Genomic DNA, 25,257 nt, shown 5'->3' on the forward strand with positions numbered 1-25,257 from the left:
GGCATGGTCAATGAATGATCATACTCACATATGCTGTCTACCTATACTCAACTGAACACAGGTATACCAGTTTGCACAGAGTTAGAATACCTAAGAGGATACCTATAGCCAGTGCTTGACTTGGGCTTAAATAGGTGCCGGTACTCATTTTGGGTGCCGGTACTGTTTATATTTATGTGCAGGAGCTCCACAACACTTTTGAGCTAATATTATATAAGAGGAACATGAGCTCAGGCAGGTGAGCTCCTTAGCTCCGGTGAGGTCCTGCCCAAGTCAAGCATTGTTTATACACCTACTTTCTGGAGGGTCATCAATACACTCTGCCGAAAGCTGCATCCCCTCTCACTGCATGGGGCTGTCAATTAATGATTATAAATGTTTCATGAGTGTATACCTCAGTTATTATAAGACACAAAACGCATAAACAGCTTGTGGAGAACATTTAAAATCTGAAAGTGTTGCCATGGAAACCCATAAAATGACATAACTCTGTGGTCACCCTTGACTGAACTGGCTAAAAGTATGTATGATCTGAAGGAATTCACAAGTTCAAGGTACAGTAGGAATAACCCCTAACATATTCAGGATGAAAAGAGGCACAGGGACATCTACCTGCATTACAATTCAGTCACAGGTGTTGGGAGAGAAAGGGGACATAATGAGAATTCTGGCTTGTTATCAGAGAGGAAGAGGCAGAGCGAGAGTGTTTACTCTCTGCCAACGAGGTCGATGAGAGTCGAATTTGGTCAACAACAAAAACAATGAATTTGCTACGTGAGGCTTATGGGTGCGCGTAGCATTTCGGCAGAAATAAACAACAACGTTATATGCGAGTTGTGACTATCGAGTTGTGACCGTTGTGCACACGCGTATCTGGCCTCTCATTGGGTAGAATGGTCCCACCTGATCTCGCCACCTCCCGCATGCCTTCCATCTTCGAGGACATGTATTTCCATTGTTAGATCGGTCACTCGATTATCTTGAAAATATAATAGATAATCTTTATTGTTATGCGTTGTTTCCAGGGGGCAAATTTTGTGGTTGGATAGACAGGAAGTTGCATGTTTCACAGAAGGATGTAGCTAGCTAGAAGTTAGTTAGCTCAAAGATAAACCTTTATGTTGAAAAATAAATACTTCTATGGCTCTGGGGTGCAAAGACACCAATGTTGTTTCAGTGTTGAGTTGAAAACCAACGCGTCGGATCTGTTTGGTAACGTTAATCGTCGTCAGGATCCAGAAATCAGGTAACTTTAGCTAGCTAAAATGCTATCCAAGTTAGCAGGGGTGTAAAATCATCTTTACGTCGATTCTGTTGCAAAACGTTTACTCAGACGGAAAATGTAAACCAGAGTTTCTATTGGACAAATTATGGTAGGTCCCTCCTCGTTTCATTCAGTTTGTTTCCGTTTGGTTGTTAAACGGTAAACGGTTTTCGTAATGAATACACCCCTGGTTAACTAGATAGCTGAAACCACTGCAGTAGCCATCTAACATGCCACCTAATTTAACAGTCTGGACTCAGACATAATGTATTGGCACAGACAGCCTTCGTGGGTTGGGAGTTGTGACCACAGTATGTGAACTTGACTGGAGCGCAGAACGAGTTTCCCCAAGGCTGGAACTTCGGCCTTCTCCAGTAGCGTTCACTTCATGAGCTCACGCCTCGATCACACTGACAGTGTTTTGCATTTTGGTAGCAGAAGTACATTAATTTCAAATGGAACGCTGCGTTTGCCTTGCAGCATTGCGTTGCAGAGGCAGCTGTAGTACGTCCAGTGTGGCGCATACATTGGATTTATTGAACATATGCATCAAACTGTATGCAGTAGACAGCTTGACAGAAATGGTAGTAGAAGCTGAATGTTCTTTTGTTGCACCACATCCAGATGATAGTGCACCACATCCAGATGATAGTGCACCACATCCAGATGATAGTGCACCACATCCAGATGATAGTGCACCACATCCAGATGATAGTGCATACCATTTTGCGCAATAACACTGGCGGTGTGCCTGCCCATCATGCATTTGTAGGCTACTTTAAAAAATATATATATATATTATTTGTATTTGTTTTTTTGTATGATTTTCTGTTAATTTTGTATTTTTATTTAATAAAAAAAAATTGTAGGCTACTTGTGTGCTTCTATAGAGTACCACAGCATGAGTCATAATACCCATAAAACCTAGTGGTCAAACAGGAAATGGTTCCAATCATTTTTCCACCATTCATTTTCCACATAAGGGATTTTAGAAACACTTAAAGACTGTTTTGTGTAGGCTTACCTTGGCGTGATGTTTTGCACAAGACAGTTCTCATCTCCTAAACACGCTACTGCCTCCGCCGCATTGTTCTCAACACCAAAATGCTGGTTAACTTTGCTATTATGCACATAGCAACATGGTCAAGGAAAAGGCGCCAATTCAATTCATCACTGATGTTTCAGAACCGCGGACAGTGACCGTTATCCAATGCGGGAGAATGTGCATTTGTTATAAAATAATATCATTTTTATTAGTGTTGCACCATAGTTCTTACATAATATAAAATAGCCTAGTGGTTAGTGTTGGGCCAGTAACCGAAAGGTTGCTGGATCGAATCCCCGAGCTGACAAGGTAAAAATCTGTCGTTCTGCCTCTGAGTAAGGCAGTTAACCCCCTGAAGAGTTAAGAAAATATTTACCAAATAAACAAAAGTAAAAAATAACACAATACAATAACATGGCTATATATAGGGGGTCCCAATACTGAGTCAATGTGCAGGTTAGTCAAGGTAATTTGTACATGTAGGTAGGTAGTGATGAAGTGACTATGCATAGATAATAAACACAGAGTAGCAGCAGTGTACAAAACAAATGGAGGGGGGTGTCAATGTAAATAGTCCGGTAGACATTTGATTAATTGTTCAGCAGTCTTATGGCTTGTGGGTAGAAGCTGTTAAGGAGACTTTTGGTCGTAGACTTGGCGCTCTGGTACTGCTTGCCATGTGGTAGCAGAGAAAACAGTCTATGACTTGGTGACTGGAGTCTCTGACATTTTTTTTAGGTACTACCTCTGACACTGCCTATTATATAGGTCCTGGATGGCAGGAAGCTTGGCCCCAGTAATGTACTGGGCTGTACACACTACTCTCTGTAGCGCCTTATGATCAGATGCCGAGTAGTTGCCATACCAGGCGGTGATGCAACCGGTCAAGATGCTCTCGATGGTGCAGCTATAGAACTTTTTGAGGATCTGGGGACTCATTCCAAATGTTTTCAGTCTCCTGAGGGGGAAAAGGTGTTACCGTGCCCTCTTCACGACTGTCTTGGTATGTCTGGACCATGATAGTTTGTTGGTGATGTGGACACCAAGGAACTTAAAACTCTCGACCGGCTCCACTACAGCCCCATCGATGTTAATGGGGGCTTAGTGTGTCGCACTCGCAAATGCTTCACAATTGATTTATTTGTAGGCTATAGCCTTGAAATAATTGAAATAATAGGCTCAACTCCATTCACATATTATGGTAATGACCAAGTTCGAGTTGACGTTAGAGGGAAACTAGATAGCTAGCAGAGGTTAGCCTAGCTAGCTGTGACTTTCAGTTGAAGCTGTCATTCACATGAAAATTGGACTGTGTTAGCTAACTAACTATTTTGCTAACTAAAGTCAGTTTAAATATGCATGTGGAATTAACCAACAAGTATTTATGTTTATAATACGCTCCCATGTGTGAATGAATTAGACTAGCTAATGTCAGTCAACCACTAGCCCTTGACCATGACTCAGTTCCATTACATTACACATAAGAGTCACATAAGAGTAAATGCATCTTCTGTAGGGGGAGTTTTGTTAAGAGCCTCGAAGCTCAATCTGAACATTAACACGGAGCGCTTGTGGTATGGTTTCAGAAACCATAATGACCTTATCTTTCATATCAGCGAGAAATCAATTTTAAAAAAACAAGGTTAAATTGATACAAACTTTGATCTATTTCGGGCGTAAATCGTTATTTTCTTTTGGCCAGTTGTTTTTAGGTATTGGGACAATCAGCGAAACCGCTTCTGGAACGATAATGCGAGCTGGTAAAGGCAAGCCTGAAGTGGACCACCAGTTTTGAGTCCAAGATAGGACAGTGGTGTGGGGCCTGATCACCTCCGTGAAAGCACTGTAACAAAGTGTTTTAAAACGTTTAGCAACGGAAGGTTAAAATGTGCATCTTATCAGTCCAATTCAGGCACTCCCTGTTTCCATCTGTTTTCTTCCATTTGGTGACTAATGAATGCGACCCAGGCCTTTCGTCATGGCTGGACCCATCACAGCAGCTGAACTTCTCCACCCAACCCCCCATACAGATGGATGGAAATGAGAGGTGACTTATCCAGGGTGCTGCTGCAAGAGCACTAATCAGTGCTAATCTGTTCTGGACCGGATTAGAGCTTTGTTAGAGATTAGAGCATCTCTCATTATTCTCTGTGTACAAAGGAGAGGCTCCTTCTGTGTTCTGTTTGTTTTAACACTTTTAAAACAGTGTGTCTTGGTTTTTGTTCTCGTCTCGCGGCGATCTGGTACGAAGCCGTCGCCGACTAGCTCTTTCGTTTCTCACCTGAGTTGCTTTCCTGTTGCGCCGATGGACGCTCCCTCCTCATCCTCCTCTTTTCCTTGGGACTTAGTGTTCATGCTGTCATCATCATAATTTATCTTGTCTCCTATGGGGATTAACATTAGCATGAGTCTCCGGCACCGTGGACACTGACTCCCCTTTGTCCTCCTCTTAAAACGCTGTGGAGATTTTTATCTCTTTTTTTCCGTGATCTTTTTTGAAATTTCTCCTGGGGGGGAAGGTAATCAAGGAGGGGGGCGAAGATGCTGAACCAAGGGGCCGTGATGCTCTTTACAGGGCTCTGTGGGGCACTGGTGGTGCTGGCGATCGCCTACTATACCTACTGGTAAGTCCTGTTGAGGGAGCAGTCGAGGACCGCGTCAGAACTTTATAAGAACTTTATAGACATGACTGGTCCCGGTTCCACAGTGACTCCAACTGCGTGAGGCTGTGTGCAAACACAAACTATAATCTAAAATCTCTTGAACTACCTGACACTGTTTATTTGGGAGAGTGTAGACTGGGCTTGGTTGGTTGTTGTCTCTGAAGCACTTTAAATTAAGTTGATTTCTTTGGGTTTGTCTTGTTATTTGTTCTGGAGTGGCTCGGGTCCTTCTGCTGCTGGACATCTTGGCCAAGTTTAGCCTGTTTTGGCCTTTGGAAGGCCAATGGAGGCCAGGCTGTTTCTCCCTGTTAATCAGTTTAGCCCTGAGTGGCTATTGCTAATCTCTGCCACGTCCCACGTCCAATCAGGCCTTGTGTGTGTGTGTGTACCCTTGCATACTTGGTAGCCTGCTAAATGGCTTTAACCTAGTACATAATCAATGGCAATTGAAATCCTTTGCATGCCTTGTAGGCTAGGACAGGGGTTGTACATCTTTCCTGTTTCAAGACTCACTCAAATGCTTAAAACCTCTTAAGTCTACCCCTTCCTTTTTCGAACATTCTGTTAAAAATCGCGCAACTTTTCAGCGTCCTGCTACTCATGCCAGGAATATAGTATATGCATATGATTAGTATGTGTGGATAGAAAACACTCTGAAGTTTCTAAAACTGGTTAAATCACGGCTGTGACTATAACAGATCGTGTGTTTCATTGAAAAACGCAAGAAAAACTGCTCTCTGAAAGCTAAAAATAATTTCCATAAGTCACTTTCATGGGTTGTTAAAAGGGGACAAAATTTAATATCGACCTGCATGCAATTCATACAAATTCCTTTTCATTTTCAATTGAATTTTTTGTTGGAAAATCCAACTATCTGGATTCCGTTTCTTCCGGTCTCCACCAGGATGCTTTGAATGTGGACATTGGCAGCCATTGATTTGCAGACGAGGAGCTATTGAATATACATCGCCCTGTAATCATTTTGATAGATTATAAACGTTTACTAATACCTAAAGTTGGATTACAAAAGGATTTCGAAGTGTTTTGTGAAAGTTTATCGTCGACTTTTTTAATTTTAAAAAATGACGCAGCGTTTAAAAACAATGTTTTTTTCTGAATGACACAGCTTCCATAGAAAGCTATTTTGGGTATATATGGACCGATTTAAACGAAAAAAAGACCCAATAGTGATGTTTATGGGGCATATAGGAGTGCCAAGAAAGAAGCTCGTCAAAGGTAATGAATGTTTTATATTTTATTTCTGCGTTTTGTGCAGCGCCGGATAAGCAAAGTCTTTGTTTACGTCGCATTCAGGCATTTTGAGGTGTTGCATGCTATCAGATAATAGCTTCTCATGCTTTCGCCGAAAAGCATTTTAAAAATCTCACTTGTTGGCTAGGTTCACAACGAGTGTAGCTTTAATTCAATACCCTGCTTGTGAATTTTGATCAAGGTTTGAGTTTTAACGAGTACATTTAGCATTTAGCGTAGCGCATTTGCATTTCCAGGTGCCTAGTTGAGACATATGCGTCTCAAGTAGAATCAAGAAGTTAAACAAATATATGGGGACCCCCTCCACCAGAAATCACATTTTGAAATGTTATTTTTATAACTGTCAATGCATACATAAATACTAAATGTGAGATGTTTTAGCCTTACTGCTGTTATTTTCAATTTGTAGTTTTATCTATTGAAAACTGTCTGAGGCCCCCTAGTTGAGGAACAGTGGACGACTTAGGAAATGTTTGGGTAAATTATCATCAAATAACACAGACACACCAGTTGGTTTCAAACTAATAGACAAGCAGCCTATACAAGCACCATGCCCATAGAAAGCAAGATATGAGTTGAGAGACATCTGAACATCCCAAAAAAATCTCTAGGCCTGGGTATAGACTTCTTTTTTTTTTAATGTTTTTTTTTTTAACACGTGTTCTATTTCAATTCAATTCAAGGGCTTTATTGGCATGGGAAACGTGTTAACATTGCCAAAGCAAGTGAGGTAGATAATATATAAAGTGAATATATAAAGTGAAATCAACAATAAAAATGAACAGTAAACATCACACATACAGAAGTTTCAAAACAATAAAGACATTACAAATGTCATATTATATATATATATACAGTGTTTTAACAATGTACAAATGGTAAAGGACACAAGATAAAATAAATAAGCATAGATATGGGTTGTATTTACAATGGTGTGTGTTCTTCACTGGTTGCCCTTTTCTCGTGGCAACAGGTCACAAATCTTGCTGCTGTGATGGCACACTGTGGAATTTCACCCAGTAGATATGGGAGTTTTTCAAAATTGGATTTGTTTTCGAATTCTTTGTGGATCTGTGTAATCTGAGGGAAATATGTCTCTCTAATATGGTCATACATTGGGCAGGAGGTTAGGAAGTGCAGCTCAGTTTCCACCTCATTTTGTGGGCAGTGAGCACATAGCCTGTCTTCTCTTTAGAGCCATGTCTGCCTACGGCGGCCTTTCTCAATAGCAAGGCTATGCTCACTGAGTCTGTACATAGTCAAAGCTTTCCTTAATTTTGGGTCAGTCACAGTGGTCAGGTATTCTGCCGCTGTGTACTCTCTGTGTAGGGCCAAATAGCCTTCTAGTTTGCTCTGCTTTTTTGTTAATTCTTTCCAATGTGTCCAGTAATTATCTTTTTGTTTTCTCATGATTTGGTTGGGTCTAATTGTGCTGCTGTCCTGGGGCTCTGTAGGGTGTGTTTGTGAACAGAGCCCTAGGACCAGCTTGCTTAGGGGACTCTTCTCCAGGTTCATCTCTCTGTAGGCGATGGCTTTGTTGTGGAAGGTTTGGGAATCGCTTCCTTTTAGGTGGTTATAGAATTTAACGTCTCTTTTCTGGATTTTGATCATTAGTGGGTATCGGCCTAATTCTGCTCTGCATGCATTATTTGGTGTTCTACGTTGTACACAGAGGATATTTTTGCAGAATTCTGCGTGCAGAGTCTCAATTTGGTGTTTGTCCCATTTTGTGAAGTCCTGGTTGGTGAGCAGACCCCAGACCTCACAACCATAAAGGGCAATGGGCTCTATGACTGATTCAAGTATTTTTAGCCAAATCCTAATTGGTATGTTGAAATTTATGTTCCTTTTGATGGCATAGAATGCTCTTCTTGCCTTGTCTCTCAGACCGTTCACAGCTTTGTGGAAGTTACCTGTGGCGCTGATGTTTAGGCCAAGGTATGTATAGTGTTTTGTGTGCTCTAGGGCAACAGTGTTTAGATGGAATTTGTATTTGTGGTCCTGGTGACTGGACCTTTTATGGAACACCATTATTTTGGTCTTACTGAGATTTACTGTCAGGGCCCAGGTCTGACAGAATCTGTGCATAAGATCTAGGTGCTGCTGTAGGCCCTCCTGGGTTGGTGACAGAAGCACCAGATCATCAGCAAACAGCAGACATTTGACTTCGGATTCTAGTAGGGTGAGGCCGGGTGCTGCAGACTTTTCTAGTGCCCGCGCCAATTCGTTGATATATATGTTGAAGAGGGTGGGGCTTAAGCTGCATCCTTGTCTAACCCCACGACCCTGTGTGAAGAAATGTGTGTGTTTTTTGCCAATTTTAACCGCACACTTGTTGTTTGTGTACATGGATTTTATAATGTCGAATGTTTTACCCCCAACACCACTTTCCATCAGTTTGTATAGCAGACCCTCATGCCAAATTGAGTCGAAGGCTTTTTTGAATTCAACAAAGCATGAGAAGACTTTGCCTTTGTTTTGGTTTGTTTGGTGGTCAATTAGGGTGTGCAGGGTGAATACATGGTCTGTTGTACGGTAATTTGGTAAAAAGCCAATTTGACATTTGCTCAGTACATTGTTTTCATTGAGGAAGTGTACGAGTCTGCTGTTAATGATAATGCAGAGGATTTTCCCAAGGTTACTGTTGACGCATATTCCACGGTAGTTATTGGGGTCAAATTTGTCTCCACTTTTGTGGATTGGGGTGATCAGTCCTTGGTTCCAAATATTGGGGAAGATGCCAGAGCTAAGGATGATGTTAAAGAGTTTTAGTATAGCCAATTGGAATTTGTTGTCTGTATATTTGATCATTTCATTGAGGATACCATCAACACCACAGGCCTTTTTGGGTTGGAGGGTTTTTATTTTGTCCTGTAACTCATTCAATGTAATTGGAGAATCCAGTGGGTTCTGGTAGTCTTTAATAGTTGATTCTAAGATCTGTATTTGATCATGTATTTGTTTTTGCTCTTTATTCTTTGTTATAGAGCCAAAAAGATTGGAGAAGTGGTTTACCCATACATCTCCATTTTGGATAGATAATTCTTCGTGTTGTTGTTTGTTTAGTGTTTTCCAATTTTCCCAGAAGTGGTTAGAGTCTATGGATTATTCAATTACATTGAGCTGATTTCTGACATGCTGTTCCTTCTTTTTCCGTAGTGTATTTCTGTATTGTTTTAGTGATTCACCATAGTGAAGGTGTAGACTCAGGTTTTCCGGGTCTCTATGTTTTTGGTTGGACAGGTTTCTCAATTTCTTTCTTAGATTTTTGCATTCTTCATCAAACCATTTGTCATTGTTGTTAATTTTCTTCGGTTTTCTATTTGAGATTTTTAGATTTGATAGGGAAGCTGAGAGGTCAAATATACTGTTAAGATTTTCTACTGCCAAGTTTACACCTTCACTATTACAGTGGAACGTTTTACCCAGGAAATTGTCTAAAAGGGATTGAATTTGTTGTTGCCTAATTGTTTTTTGGTAGGTTTCCAAACTGCATTCCTTCCATCTATAGCATTTCTTAATGTTACTCAGTTCCTTTGGCTTTGATGCCTCATGATTGAGTATTGCTCTGTTTAAGTAGACTGTGATTTTGCTGTGGTCTGATAGGGTTGTCAGTGGGCTGACTGTGAACGCTCTGATAGACTCTGGGTTGAGGTCAGTGATAAAGTAGTCTACAGTACTACTGCCAAGAGATGAGCTATAGGTGTACCTACCATAGGAGTCCCCTCGAAGCCTACCATTGACTATGTACATACCCAGCGTGCGACAGAGCTGCAGGAGTTGTGACCCGTTTTTGTTGATTATGTTGTCATAGTTGTTCCTAGGGCGGCATATGTGGGAGGGAATGCTGTCACCTCCAGGCAGGTGTTTGTCCCCCTGTGTGCTGAGGGTGTCAGGTTCTTGTCCGGTTCTGGCATTTAGGTCGCCATAGACTAGTACATGTCCCTGGGCCTGGAAATGATTGATTTCCCCCTCCAGGATGGAGAAGCTGTCTTCATTAAAATATGGGGATTCTAGTGGGGGGATATAGGTAGCACACAGGAGGAAATTTTTCTCTGTTAGGATAATTTCCTTTTGAATTTCTAGCCAAATGTAGAATGTTCCTGTTTTGATTAATGGTTAATGGTAATTAGAATAGTGTGTGTGTGGAGGGGAGGAGAAGGCAGGACACAGTCTCCCCCACCCCCTTGTTCCTGGGGGGGAAATTATGGCTGAACTTTTTTAACCTCCTTGTGTGTGTGTGTCTCACACCCGGTTCGTTGGCCCAGTATTGACGGCCAGCCATTCGTCTGAGGGGATCAGGTGATTGCAGACCCTCCCCTCCCTCTCCCCCCAAACACACCCACTCCACCAGGCAGCGCTTTGTTAGGCAGGCTAGGGGGAGCGTCTCCCTCTCTCTCACTCCCTCTCTTCTTTTGTCTCTCTCTCCCTTTTTCTTCTGTGTGGGGACAAGTTTCCCACTCTGCTAATGGATGGCCTTGTGAGATGTCATTTGTCTCCTAGGCAAGACTCCAAAGTTAACTCATGTTTACTGAGGAGCGCTGGTGTTTCTCGCGCTCTCTTTCCCACTACTTGTAATTCTCACTCTGTTCCTGACTGTGGGCAAAGCTAGGACTTCACACTTTGACAAAACTACTTGCTCTCTCTTCCAGAACAAGGTTAGTGGTATTTCTGCTCCTTTCCCAGGGGTTATTGGCGTGAGTGGGATGTTATTTGGATGTTATTAATGATTATTGACCTCGTTGAGACGATGGAGAATTTTTATTTTATTTTACTAGTAATACTGTGTTAAAACCCAGAAACACCTGTTTGACTGTGAACTGATGCTCCTACTGTAGAGAGAGAGAGAGGCTATACCGGTAGTTTCAATGGAGATCAACTGCATTTTAAGCATGCATGCTATTATCTGCTTGCAGATGCCAGACACTGTAGCAACTGCTTGTATTATATGTATGTTTGCATAGTTGACTTTGCCGGCTGCAGCTTTGACGTTTGACTGCCGTGGTTGTTTGGTGAAGGAAGCAGTCCAAGGCATTGCAACCTGATGTCAATGTGGGACAAACCTGAAGTTTGATAGCCTATGCCAAAGATCAGTATCCGTAGAGAATGTCACCCTTGTGGATGTCTGCTTGATTCTTGAGCTTCGGATAATGTCGTTTTCTGGTCCTCTTCAGTGCTATCTGCAGGAAACGGCCTTAGTTTAATGGGCCATTTAAAACATGGGTCCTACAGACATACACCACACCCTGTTATGCCTTGACTTTATGGCATCCATCACAACTCCTCAGGGCAGTGAAATTAGAACAGAATCTTGAAGTATTAAGAAAGTGTATTGGGAAATCATAGTCAGCCCACAGAAAATATGCACATGCGTCACTGTGCTTGCTCAACAGTATAGCTTCCTTCCTCACACGTCCTTACCCACCCGTGATCTCGGATCCTCTGCTTTTCAAACACAAGTGACCTGCACTTGACTACACTGTTGGCTACACTGTTGAAAAGATAGCAGTACGATAGCACAGGTGGAGACGTTTCAAGCCGGGGAATGAGGTTACAAAACCAACTTGTTTACACTCGCACCTCTAAACTCATTCCACAGTGACCCCAGTCGTTGAGCAGAGTGCAGCTGCAGATCCGGGTCACGGCACCACTACTGTCCTCTTGACCGTGTCTTAGCCAACTATAGAAAACCTAGCAGTTCAATAGCTTGAAATGTCTCCACCCACGCTAAGTAGTGAGGTTATGAATCCAACTCCGTTACACACACACAGAGGATGGTGAGTGTTTGTTCAGCGGGACCAAGTTAATGTTCTCTCAGCCCTATGTTCCCTCAGTTCCCATAGCTATATCCTCCCTCAGTTCCCACAGCCCTATGTTCCCACAGCCCTATGTTCCCTCAGCTCCCACAGCCCTAGGTTCCCTATGTTCCCTCAGCCCTATGTTCCCTCAGCCCTATGTTCTCTCAGTCCTCAGTTCCCACATCCCTATGTTGCCTCAGTTCCCACAGCCCTAGGTTCCCTATGTTCCCTCAGCCCTATGTTGCCTCAGTTCCCACAGCCCTGTGTTGCCTCAGATCCCACAGCCCTATGTTCCCTCAGCCCTCTGTTCTCTCAGTCCTCAGTTCCCACAGCCCTATGTTTCCTCAGTTCCCACAGCCCTATGTTGCCTCAGTTCCCACAGCCCTATGTTGCCTCAGTTCCCACAGCCCTATGTTGCCTCAGATCCTCAGCCCTATGTTCCCACAGCCCTATGTTCCCACAGCCCTATGTTGCCTCAGTTCCCACAGCCCTATGTTGCCTCAGTTCCCACAGCCCTATGTTCCCTCAGCCCTATGTTCCCACAGCCCCCTGTTCCCACAGCCCTCTGTTCTCTCAGTCCCCACAGCCCTATGTTGCCTCAGATCCCACAGCCCTATGTTGCCTCAGTTCCCACAGCCCTATGTTCCCTCAGCCCTATGTTCCCACAGCGCTATGTTCCCTCAGTTCCCACATCCCTATGTTCCCTCAGTTCCCACATCCCTATGTTCCCACAGCAACGATGTTCCCTCAGTTCCCACAGCCCTTTGTTCCCTCAGCCCCCTGTTCCCTCAGTTCCCACAGCCCTATATGTTCAAATTACTTGAGTAGATGCTGAGATACATACATCTCAGAAAATGCCTTTTGGGCTGCTGGAATATTGACAAAAGGTCAAAGTCATAGTGATTTAAACAATTCAGTAGGTTCCATATATATACTCTCACATTTGTGTAGATGCTGAAATACTCAGCATGTTCTACATTTCTAACAATAAGCATTGGTGCCAATTTTGATTGAAATTGGTTCAGTTGGTACTGAGGGACCACAGGGCTGGAGGGACCACACAGCTGGACCCCTGATCAGATGCTTGAGGTCACTCAAGTCCACGCTCTGTGGGTGGGACCTCCTGTGTAGTTGGTACTACAGGCCTGTAGTACACACACAGCCATTGATTTGACTCTTTGTTTCTAGGATGTGATTTGACAAAAAATAGTGTGACTGACTTAATGCTCATTCTGGTATTAGGCCACTGTGTAGTTATCAGTGTTTTAGGATGGGTTAAGTATAGCTTTGGAAAGTAGTCTGTTTTATTCTTGAGGCCTGCTGTTTGAGGGTGTGTGTGGGGTCTAGAGTTAGCAGAGAGGAAATATCAGAATCCCAGAGATGCTGAATGGGGCCATTGTTGCCAATTTAGAGACACTGTTGCTATATTTAGCAAGTTTTGATACTGCTCCAGAGACTGTTACTGTTAAAAGACCCTAGCAACAAATGCAGCTACTTATCAGGCTGCCTTGGAGAGTTTTGATAGCATTTGGCGACTTTTCCCATTCAATTCTGGAAGTAAATATCTGCGACAGAGGTCACAGCAAGAGTGTACAAGCAGTTAACACTTTGTCAAACTGCTGATGTAAAAAGGGCTATGTAAAATATATTTGATTGATAGATTGACAGGCACAGAAGCCAGGGGAGAGGGTGTGCGTCGGGAGAAGGGGCGAAAACGCTACTTTTGGGGATCGCAGCTATGCTGCAGCAAGGCAAGTTTATGCTGTGACGTTGAGAGAAAAAAGTTGTCAAAACATTGAATTGGGCTAGTTTAGGAGTTGGACACCTGGTGTGGGTGTCTGTGTGAAAAAAGAGAGTGAGAAAGGGAGTGAGTAAGCAAGTTGCTGGCCTTGTTCCAAGGAAGTGAAAGGGCGTGTGTGTGTAGGTATGCGGACATGTACATGTCAGTGAGAGGGAGGTTATGTGCAACGCCATTTAGCTGGAAGGGAGTTTATTTTTGTGGGCAAGCTGTGTTTTTAGCCTGATAGTTTCCTATTTTATATTGGGGAAATATAAATGGAAATGAATCACAGGAACTACAGTGCCTTGCGAAAGTATTCGGCCCCCTTGAACTTTGCGACCTTTTGCCACATTTCAGGCTTCAAACATAAAGATATAAAACTGTATTTTTTTGTGATGAATCAACAACAAGTCGGACACATTCATGAAGTGGAACAACATTTATTGGATATTTCAAACTTTTTTAACAAATCAAAAACTGAAAAATTGGGCGTGCAAAATTATTCAGCCCCTTTACTTTCAGTGCAGCAAACTCTCTCCAGAAGTTCAGTGAGGATCTCTGAATGATCCAATGTTGACCTAAATGACTAATGATGATAAATACAATCCACCTGTGTGTAATCAAGTCTCCGTATAAATGCACCTGCACTGTGATAGTCTCAGAGGTCCGTTAAAAGCGCAGAGAGCATCATGAAGAACAAGGAACACACCAGGCAGGTCCGAGATACTGTTGTGAAGAAGTTTAAAGCCGGATTTGGATACAAAAAGATTTCCCAAGCTTTAAACATCCCAAGGAGCACTGTGCAAGCGATAATATTGAAATGGAAGGAGTATCAGACCACTGCAAATCTACCAAGACCTGGCCGTCCCTCTAAACTTTCAGCTCATACAAGGAGAAGACTGATCAGAGATGCAGCCAAGAGGCCCATGATCACTCTGGATGAACTGCAGAGATCTACAGCTGAGGTGGGAGACTCTGTCCATAGGACAACAATCAGTCGTATATTGCACAAATCTGGCCTTTATTGAAGAGTGGCAAGAAGAAAGCCATTTCTTAAAGATATCCATAAAAAGTGTCGTTTAAAGTTTGCCACAAGCCACCTGGGAGACACACCAAACATGTGGAAGAAGGTGCTCTGGTCAGATGAAACCAAAATTGAACTTTTTGGCAACAATGCAAAACGTTATGTTTGGCGTAAAAGCAACACAGCTGAACACACCATCCCCACTGTCAAACATGGTGGTGGCAGCATCATGGTTTGGGCCTGCTTTTCTTCAGCAGGGACAGGGAAGATGGTTAAAATTGATGGGAAGATGGATGGAGCCAAATACAGGACCATTCTGGAAGAAAACCTGATGGAGTCTGCAAAAGACCTGAGACTGGGACGGAGATTTGTCTTCCAACAAGACAATGATCCAAAACATAAAGCAAAATCTACAATGGAATTGTTCAAAAATAAACATATCCAGGTGTTAGAATGGCCAAGTCAAGGTCCAGACCTGAATCCAATTGAGAATCTGTGGAAAGAACTGAAAACTGCTGTTCACAAATGCTCTCCATCCAACATCACTGAGCTCGAGCTGTTTTGCAAGGAGGAATGGGAAAAAATTTCAGTCTCTCGATGTGCAAAACTGATAGAGACATACCCCAAGCGACTTACAGCTGTAATCGCAGCAAAAGGTGGCGCTACAAAGTATTAACTTAAGGGGGCTGAATAATTTTGCACGCCCAATTTTTCAGTTTTTGATTTGTTAAAAAAGTTTGAAATATCCAATAAATGTCGTTCCACTTCATGAATGTGTCCCACTTGTTGTTGATTCATCACAAAAAAATACAGTTCTATATCTTTATGTTTGAAGCCTGAAATGTGGCAAAGGTTGCAAAGTTCAAGGGGGCCGAATACTTTCGCAAGGCACTATAACTGGTTGTCTGCTAAACTCCTCAGAATTAACCTGCTCTTTCTTTTCTTTTTTGTCACAGTTCTCTGAATAATTAACTCTGAATAATTAACAACAACAGTTGTATGTTGTTTGCAGTTTTTTATTTTCTTGTTGCAAGTTAGATTCTGTTTTGGGAAAGAGTTTGTTCAGATCTTCCCCTTTAAACTGGGGCGGCAGGTAGCCTAGTGGTTAGAGCATTGGGCCAGTAACCGAAAGGTTACTGGATCGGATCCCCGAGCTGACAAGTTAATCTGTCGTTCTGCCCCTGAACAAGGCAGTTAACCCACTGTTCCCTGGTAGGCCGTCATTGTAAACAAGAATTTGTTCTTAACTGACTTAACTAGTTAAATAAATAAAAAAAACAGATTGTGAATAGTTTGTAATGGGGTTCTTCTCTGTCCCACAGGTCTGTGGTGTTGGCTGACGGGCCGTGCAAACGGGGCTTGTGAAGGGATTCCACCGTGGTAAGTTGCACTGGAATTTCAGAAAATGATCACTCCTCCACTATTAACCCAGCCTCATCGAAGGGGTCAGGAGTTTTCCCTGACCGTGTGACCTGACTAGGAATCCTCGTCATAGCCAATAAGGCTCAGACTTATTCCTGGTCAGATCAGTTAGTCAGGGGAAACTCCTTGCCCTAATCATATTCATAAACATCCTCTTTTAAAGGGTAGGAAACATTCATTTTTACTCACAGAAGTAACAACAGTGTCGTCAAATACTTAGTAACGTAGTTACTGTAGTCACGATCAAAGTGCTTTTTATTTTTTACATATCTATTAACTTATTTTGGATATCTTAATAACTACCCACAATGCACTATTTCTCAACATCATATGGAGAACCGGTGCTACCTGGTGACATTTTCCACAGAATTAAATGGAAATGCATCGTTTCTTTATGGTGTTCTCCCCCAGGTCGGCCGTAGTGTGTTGGTAGCCCTGCTAGCCCCCAGACAGCCCTGGCCATGGGGCTGATAGCGTACATCAAGAGCCTGTTCATCCTCCAGCTGCTCGTTGGCTTTGTGTTTGTGGTCAGCGGCCTCATCATCAACTTCATCCAGCTCTGCACCTGCGCCCTATGGCCCATCAACAAGCAACTCTACAGGAAGATCAACACCCGCCTCTCCTACTCCCTCTGGAGCCGTGAGTCACACTCATAGTCTTGAGTCGTGTGTGTGTGTATTTGTTTGTGTGTCTGGGGGGGGGGGGGGGGGTAGGCTCAGCAACGAGCAGCACATTCTGGCTGTTGTCCCCAGTCTTAAATTTGTTCTTAACTGACTTGACAAGTTAAATAAATAAACATGGTGTACTGGTTTTGGTGTTTCCCTCTATCCCTCTAGTTGCTGTGTTGTGTGCATTCCTCTCATGCAGTCTGTGTGGGGTGGCCGGTGAACAATGGCCGCAATGGATTTTGGTCATTATAGTTATTTACCACGTTTTCTGCACTGAACTAGGTTGAATATTTGTCTATTGAAAACTTAGACTCTCTTTCGTGCTTGATAGGATTTCTCTCTAGAAAAACGCGCTTTGAGCTCACAAAAAAAACAAATGGAATTTGAGTAATTGATCCAACTTCGGTCAGTTTATTGTTTAATAATCAGAGAACCAAAATAATTTGGTTAGTCGTTGATGGTGTACTTACTAATCATGAGCAGACAGGTAGTACTCTGGCTGGACCACGGCATGCTTGGAGTGTGTGTGTGTGTGGTGGTTGCACTGTTGTTGTTGACTGAGTTTACACTCTGATTTTTACAGGAATTGAGACTAGTGTAATGTAGTTCATTGCAACGGTTCGTTGCGATTGGTTACATGCTGACCAGACCGCTCCCATTGTGTGCAATTGCGTTGCAAAATAAATATCCACGTTATTGTCATTGCACCCACACTGCCCACGCACATCTGCGTAGCCAGGTGCTAAAATGGAACTTGGTTCTATTTGTGACACTTGACGTGCTGCAAGTCCCACCTCTCCCATCTCCTCATTGGTTTTTAGGAGCATATACCCACGTGGGTGATTGAAAGACGAACTGAGGTTCACAATCCAGTCCAGTTGGTGGTGGTAATGCGCCATAAAGTTGGTTGCCAACCACCATATGAAGTCAGAAGAAGAAGAAACCTGAAGGAGGAGAGATTACTAGAAACAAACTCGTTTTACCCTTTTGTCTGTGGATTAATTGTCTGTGGAGAACCTTGTGCATTTCAGGTAAAATAACAACCCAATGTTTATATCCCAGGACAAATTAGCTAGCTAGCTAAATTACCATAAATGTTTGCTTATCGACAACTCACCAAATTAATATTGTTGGTTTTGATATTTCAACCTGCCTTTCCTGATCGCGTCTGGTGTGGGGCGACAAAATTGACACCATTTTGCGACTGGGTGGTTCATTGTGACAGAGTTACACTGGTTCGTTGTTAACTCTCTGCTGGCCCTCTCTGTCCTGTAGAGCTGGTGATGCTGCTGGAGTGGTGGTCAAGTACAGAATGCACCATATTCACAGACCAGGCCACGGTGGACAAATTTGGCAAGGAGCACGTCATCATCATCCTCAACCACAACTACGAGATCGACTTCCTCTGCGGCTGGACCATGTGTGAACGCTACGGCGTGCTTGGAGTGAGTATGTGTGTGTGATAGAGGGGGAATGAGTTTAGCTGCCTATATCTACTGTTTATGAAAATATAATGTTTGGTAGGTTGGCTGAACAAAGTCGTTTCGTCTTCTCAGGCTTCAAAGGTCTTGGCCAAGTACGAACTGCTGAAGGTGCCTCTGATTGGCTGGACATGGTACTTCCTGGAGATTGTATTCTGTAAGAGGAAGTGGGAGGAGGACAGAGATACCGTGTTCAAAGGCCTGACCCAGCTGAAGGATTACCCTGAGTTTATGTGGGTGAGTAAGACGACAAACCGAAACACAATGACGTTTGCCAATCTCCCTTTGACCATCAGCGTGTGTCTGTATGGAGTTGTACCCTGGGGTGTGTTCATTAAGCATCAAACAGATGAAAAATGCACATTTCTGTTTACCGTTGAATAATGTTTTCCACTGAGTGCCCGAATTAACACGCCCCAGATTCGTTGGCGGGTACGTGCACACAATTTAAGCCAGCAATCTGACAAACTCTCATGGGGGAAAATGCAAGGGAAGAGCGGGTTTAAGGGGATGAATCAAATAAATACAACTGAGATTCTGTGTGTATGTTGTTTGTGCATGTGTACGTGTTACTGTGGACAGTGTTGCCAGAAATGCACATCAGGGTGTGTCTGAGGTAGTTCACCTCTGTTGGCGTTCCTACCTTCTGCTGTTTCCAGTGGGACACGTAGGGATTACAAGGTCATGAGCTTAGTGTGTTAAGTGTTTACCGCTCCAAAGACATCAACAGGGTCACCTCCAAAGACCGCAACAGTGGTTGTGCGTGTGTGTCGACTTGTCTCTCTCTCTCTTTCTTCAGTTCCTATTGTACTGTGAAGGCACCCGTTTCACACCGAAGAAGCATGAGATCAGTATGGAGGTAGCAGAGAGTAAAGGTCTACCAAAACTCAAATACCATCTACTGCCCAGAACCAAAGGCTTCACCACAACACTGAGCTGTCTCAAAGGCACAGGTGGGACACAAGCACACACAAGCACGCGCACACACACATTTGCTGCATCACACTCATGGTCGCACTCTTTCCTTTCTCAGTATCTGCTGTGTACGACGTGACACTAAATTTCAGAGACAAGAAGGTCCCAACACTGCTGGGAATCGTCAGTGGAAAGAAGTACATGGCAGATATGAATATCACGTAGGTGGCACCTGTCCCTCTCCCACAGACAAAGGCAGGTCACTGGTCCTGAATGAGACCTATGGGTCCTTTGACCTGCTGACTTACTGTATGACCAGACTTGCTGCCCTTTAGTAGCGTTGTACTGAATTGAGTTCCCCTCCTTCCTGTATAGACGGTACCCAGTGGAGGAAATCCCAGAGGACGAGAAGGAGTGTGCAACCTGGCTTCACAAGCTCTACCAGCGGAAGGTGCCGGAAACTCAGCTTTCCCTCCCATTTCTTTACCCTTTCTAGCCATAAGTCAATGACTCTCTCCACTAATTAAATATTGACAACGTTCTCTCTTTCTTCCTTTCTCTTTCTGTAGGATGCACTGCAGGAGCACTACGAGAAGGAGGGCAGTTTCCCCGGTCCCGCTATCAAGCCCCCCCGTCGGCTGTGGACGCTGCTCAACTTCCTCTTCTGGGCCACCCTGCTTCTTACCCCCCTCCTCAACTTCGCCTGTGGGGTGTTTGTCAGCGGCTCTCCCCTCCTTATCGTCGTCTTCTTGATCTTCTGCATTATCGGTGAGGATGCCACCCATTTAGCCTGCTAAGCCTACTGCTTTTTCCAAGTTCTTATGCTGTTAGGACCTGCCTATACTATATAATCTCATTTTGGCTGGTTTCCCGAACACAGAATAAGCCTAGTCCTAGACTAAAAAGCTATTTCAATAGAGATTCTCCATTAAGCATGCATTTTAGTCCAGGACTAGGGCTCTCGAGTGGCGCAGTGGTCGAAGGCACTGCATCCCAGTGCAAGAGGCGCCACTACAGTCCCTGGTTCGAATCCAGGCTGTATAACATCCGGCCGTGATTAGGAGACTCATAGGGCGGCGCACAATTGGCCCGGGTTTGGCCGGGGGAAGGCCGTCATTGTAAATAAGAATTTGTTCTTACCTGACTTGCCTAGTTAAATTAAGGTTAAATAAATAAATATTTAATTATTCTGCTCTAAATGTATAGTTTTATAAAGCATTGCTCTATACTGCCTTTTTCCACTGGTGGGACTTTTTCAGTTGATGGCACCAGCACAAGATTTGGTCGCACCAATTTTTTCGCAACCGAGCGCCAGTTAATGACTTGACCTGTGGTTTTGCATTCCATACAGAACAAGGCTGATAATGACTAGCCATCTTTTAAATCATGTAGGCGCCCCTGCGGAAATAAAATGAGCATAAAAAAATTCCCTCTCTCCTTAAGATAGTTATGTTGTTTTTGCGTGGGCTGCTCAATCCACCGCATCCTCTAATGTCGGCCTTCTGCATTTGGGGTGGAAGGTGGCAGAACTACAGCTGGGTTTGTCAGACCAGGAGACATCCTGAAAATCAGTCTTCTCACGAAAACTTTTGTAGTGTCGGAACGGTTTGAGGCACAAACTAATATGACCCCTCTATGGAAAGATAACTCTCACAAACATACAGGATCCCACAAGCCTTGTCTGAAGGTAGACAGACCGATACGAGTAAAAAGAAATAAAAAATGAATGGGAAAATATATGGAAGTACTTTAGTGCCCAAAAAAGGGGTTAAATACAGGTAAAAATTATTATAATTTGTCTCTTAGATATTGGACAGGCACTTCTAAACATATCTCCTTTTGATGTATTTTTGGACTGTCTGTTGTGCCATGTATGAATATGTTATTCAATACGTTAATAAGGGCTAATAGCAGTAAGACCAAATTCAATTTTTCATCAAAAAATAAGTTTAAAAGAAAAATGTTATACTTACAGGCCTAAGGGGGTTTTAACTTGACTATCATATTCACATTGATTGTTTGTTGAGGGGGAAAAAAATCGATCCTTTGCGCAATCTCTAAAAAGGTGCTATTGTTAACAATTTTGAACAGTGTCACTCTACAGTTGTAGGGCCCTATTAAAATCTGTTTTATCTTTTCGTAAAATCTGTTTTCCAGAATATCTTTGCAGTCAACATTTTAATTGGGGAAGTTTTTTGGGAAATACTTTAGAAATGTTAATTCAAACAGCGCATGATGACTGAAATGTGAGTGTTTTGGTCGCAGTGTTGAGCCCTGTATAGTATGTATATGTGATTACCTACTCCTGTATCTGCACTTTGTTTATTTGTATTGTTTTTTTGTTGTCTTCTTTCTTTCTACTGTTATTGACAAATCTCTCTCTGTCTCCTCACTCCACAGCCTCCATAGCAGTGCGCCGCCTGATCAGTGTATCTGAGGTGAACAAAACCGGCTCTACTTACGGCAAAATGGAGGGCAAAAAGGAAAACTAGAACTCTTTATGGCAGTCACGTTACGGTCCCTCTACTGTCAACGCTCGGTGTCTGAGCGGTTGTTGCGGTCCCCGCACAGACAAACCCTGTGCAGCCACCCTCCTTCAAAAATAAGTTAAAACTCAGCAGGAGGGTGGGGGGGATATAACTGAATAGACTTTTTAGACGTAAGTTAAAATATTAATTATGATGATTGTGACACAGAACAACATTTTTAATGGAATTGTTGCATTTGACTCCCAGTGAATGCATCCTTCCAGTGAGAGGGGGGTGACAGACAGCAGGACTGAATGGTAAATACCAGAGGGTGTATCTCTCTAGCACCAAACGCTCCCTGCACCCCAGCTCGAGGCCCCCTGTCGGTCTCCTCCGCACAGCTTTGTGGTTAACCTCAGCCACATGCTCCAGAACTTTCCTGTTTCAGCGGTACCACTTCCTCCAACATGCACCCCACTTCCTGCCACAGCAGCCCACCCTAAAGAAGTGCTCTCCACCTATCAAATATTCACCTTTTCTGCTTCAGTATCTCTGACTGGGCCAGCCCAACGTCCCTCTGTAGTTTTAGCAAGGTGCTTTACTGTCTGGAAAATACAGATTCCCAGCATGCTTTAGCTCCCCACCCTTAGCCCCATGAAGGTTGGGTGTGGAGGTGAAGGAATCTGAACACCTCTGAGCACATCCTGTTATTTGTTTGTCCGTCTCCTCATGAAACTTGTGCTGAATCCTGACACAAACGAGATTAAGCATGCTGCTACTCCTCCCGTCCTTCCCAGAAAAGCACAGACGTGATGGCCAACCTCGCACCAATAAAATGCAGTATTTAATGTTAATTTAAAGCCAGGTTTGGACCTGAGTTGATTTCTGAATTGCTTGTAGATCCCATAAATACTGATTCTTATAAACAATAAAACAAATTATCATTTGGTTTCCATTGAATATACAAAAGTGATTGAATGATGGGATTACATTTATTTCCCTACAGTACTCCGGAGTGAATTGTTCAGAGAGTTTTGAAGAGCATTTTTTTGGCAATGGTGGATCAACATCTAACACAAATTAATTGTAAAATAGTTAGGCCTACCACCACACCCCGGTCCCTCGTCTATTCGACCCCATTAGTGTATACAATATAAAATATGTAACCACAGTTTGAATGCCTTTAGGCCCATCATAAGGTGACACAAAGCTAGCAGTCGTCCAGTGACCAAGAGCTGAGGACAACACCATCACTAACACTGGCTGTCTCTACCATCCAACTCAGCTGCCAGCAGAATAGATTCATGCTTTTACAAAGAGCAGGTGAAGTGCACCACAGGCCATTTGCAGAGTGGATTTTCCCATATCCATGATTGGATTTTACAGCATTTAAGAAAAATAAGCATAACACTTTGTACATGGCCAGTTATTGGCATTTTAAAATGCTATGCCCCTCCCACCCCCTAAAATGATCCCAATAACATATTATTAAAAAGTAAGCCTACATGGCCCATATTATCAGACAGGTGTGTTATTTTAGCAAAAAGATTGATCACCTACAGTGTATAAAACTGATGAAGCATAGTGGCTATATATAGATGGCTAAAGCTTGGGGTTAACCATATGCATTAATACCCCACTGGTCTAATAATTAGATCAGATTAGATTATCTTCTTGCTAGTTAGCCAGGTATGTATTGATGAGCCCAGTATGGGGCAGTTGGACAGTGGAGGAAGGAAAGCTGTTAGCAGCCTACTGATTCATCTGCTATTGCTGCTCTTACTACTGTTTCTGCTGCTCCTGCTGTTGCTGTGTTGCTGCTGCTCATACTGCTGCTTCTTCTGCTGCTGCTGCTTGGATCAGCAGAGTCAACAGAACCAGCATATCCAAACGATGGAGCTGCTGGTCCATGATCAGCCACAGAAGGCAGGACAGAAGCCCAGGGTGGAGTTGGGCTCTGGCTTGGGCAGGGGCATGGGAAGCCACATGGGTACTCTGGGTGGTGGGCAATGGTATTTGCCTCTGGGTCCATTGATCATGCCAGAGTGGTGGAAAGGGGCTCCATCTGTTACGTGGATAACCCGGGGACCAGGTAGGATTGGGGCACCAGGTGACAGAGGTTTGGCGCCAGGTAGGACTTGCTAGGCATGGGCACCAGATGGCAGATGGGTTCCATGCTGACGCTGCTTCCGAAGGCCTGTCACCACTTCTTCCAATTCTGACCACCATCTGATTGGCTCAAACTACTTGAGCATAGTGTTAACACTAAATCTGTTGCCTACCTCTAGTTTTCACAGAGGGTAATGTTTGACAAGGGTCTCTAAGTAAATCATATGATTAAAAGGCAAATTAACCACTGGCATGTGTGTTGTGAATTGTGAGTTTACTGTACAATGAACTCCATTAATGTTGGACATATCTCTACTGGAGGAGGCTATTTCCCTTTCCAACAAATCCTTAGCAGCACAGGCTTCGTTTTAGAAACGAGAGGGATGCACCTTACACCCATATTAAAAAATATTACAGTTTACTTTAGTATACTGTACAAAACTATACTACACAATAGTATCCCTCGATCATGTGTAGAACTTACTATAGAATGTTGTAGTATACTGTAGAATACAACAGGAAATACAGTATTACACCCCCCCCCCAAAAAAAAAACAAGTAAATACTACAGTAATGTCCACAAAAATACCAATACCAAATACGTTTTCAGTGCATTATGGTAAGCAAAGTTGATTATTTAATCAAGTCTATGAAGCCAAAGTCATGATAAACTATAGGCTAGATAAATAAAGTTGAAACGTTAATAGAATTTGTGGAATTATTCAGTCAATAATATTTCATAAATACCGGAGCCTGTGAGTTCAAATATACTTTTATTACGACATAATAAAAGCAGAGCTGGTTCATGAAAACAACTAACTTTCCAGTCTTGGCACATACCTTTTATAAAATGTTCCTCCTTCACACACAGTAACTCCTCTTAATGACTCATCCCTTCTGGCATTTAGCCACCATTATCTTATTGTCTTTCACTAATTTTAGTTTGGTTTCATATTAGGGCATGGAAACTGTAGAGCCACACTAATAGTTCTAAAATACAGGCTTGTTCTCGACTAAGACAGGTACATGCATGTAGAACCATAGCAACAGTCCATAGCACTTTACAAAAAATAACCAGACATGTCATCCTGCTAGCTCCTCTGAAAGGAACACCCATGTTCTGGAAAAGTCCCAAGGGGTGTAACCATAGCAACAGTATATATTAGGCCATACCACTTGAACAGGTCGTGTCTCAGGTGGCTGAGGCCCTTGATTCATTTTCTTGGCCATCCTGTGACACGGTGCTGTAGATGTCCTTGAGGCAGGCAGTGTGCCCCAGGTGATGTGTTGGGGTGACCTCCCCACCCTCTGGAGAGCCCGATAGGATGCTCTCAGTTCTTTGTAGAAG

At 43.1% G+C, this 25,257-nt stretch overlaps 1 protein-coding gene across 3 annotated transcripts; it reads left to right on the forward strand.

Moving 5' to 3' along the window:
* Positions 1–914: 914 nt before the first annotated feature.
* LOC139373273 (1-acyl-sn-glycerol-3-phosphate acyltransferase gamma-like) lies at positions 915–24,162 on the forward strand. 3 transcript variants are annotated; one of them, XM_071113600.1, is made up of 10 exons: positions 915–1,246; positions 16,169–16,226; positions 16,680–16,907; positions 18,212–18,381; positions 18,493–18,654; positions 19,217–19,370; positions 19,451–19,553; positions 19,708–19,783; positions 19,902–20,100; positions 21,733–24,162. In XM_071113600.1, the coding sequence occupies exons 3-10, from the start codon at positions 16,730–16,732 to the stop codon at positions 21,822–21,824; spliced, it is 1,134 nt and encodes a 377-aa protein (XP_070969701.1). In that variant the 5' UTR covers positions 915–1,246; positions 16,169–16,226; positions 16,680–16,729; the 3' UTR covers positions 21,825–24,162. The 3 variants fall into 3 exon arrangements, with proteins under 3 accessions (XP_070969701.1, XP_070969703.1, XP_070969702.1); XM_071113602.1 differs by lacking the exon at positions 915–1,246 and adding an exon at positions 4,842–4,933; XM_071113601.1 differs by lacking the exon at positions 915–1,246 and adding an exon at positions 10,589–10,902.
* The last annotated feature ends 1,095 nt before the right edge of the window (positions 24,163–25,257 follow it).

Source organism: Oncorhynchus clarkii, chromosome 18 (assembly GCF_045791955.1).
Source record: "Oncorhynchus clarkii lewisi isolate Uvic-CL-2024 chromosome 18, UVic_Ocla_1.0, whole genome shotgun sequence".
Classification (NCBI taxonomy): Eukaryota; Metazoa; Chordata; class Actinopteri; order Salmoniformes; family Salmonidae; genus Oncorhynchus; species Oncorhynchus clarkii.

Excerpts from the sequence above, each read along its gene's own strand:
- LOC139373273 (XM_071113600.1), top strand. The coding sequence starts at position 16,730 with ATGGGGCTGATAGCGTACATCAAGAGCCTGTTCATCCTCCAGCTGCTC. Across the intron at positions 18,382-18,492 it reads AACGCTACGGCGTGCTTGGA|GCTTCAAAGGTCTTGGCCAA; the intron begins GTGAGTATGTGT and ends TCGTCTTCTCAG. Across the intron at positions 19,554-19,707 it reads ATGGCAGATATGAATATCAC|ACGGTACCCAGTGGAGGAAA; the intron begins GTAGGTGGCACC and ends CTTCCTGTATAG.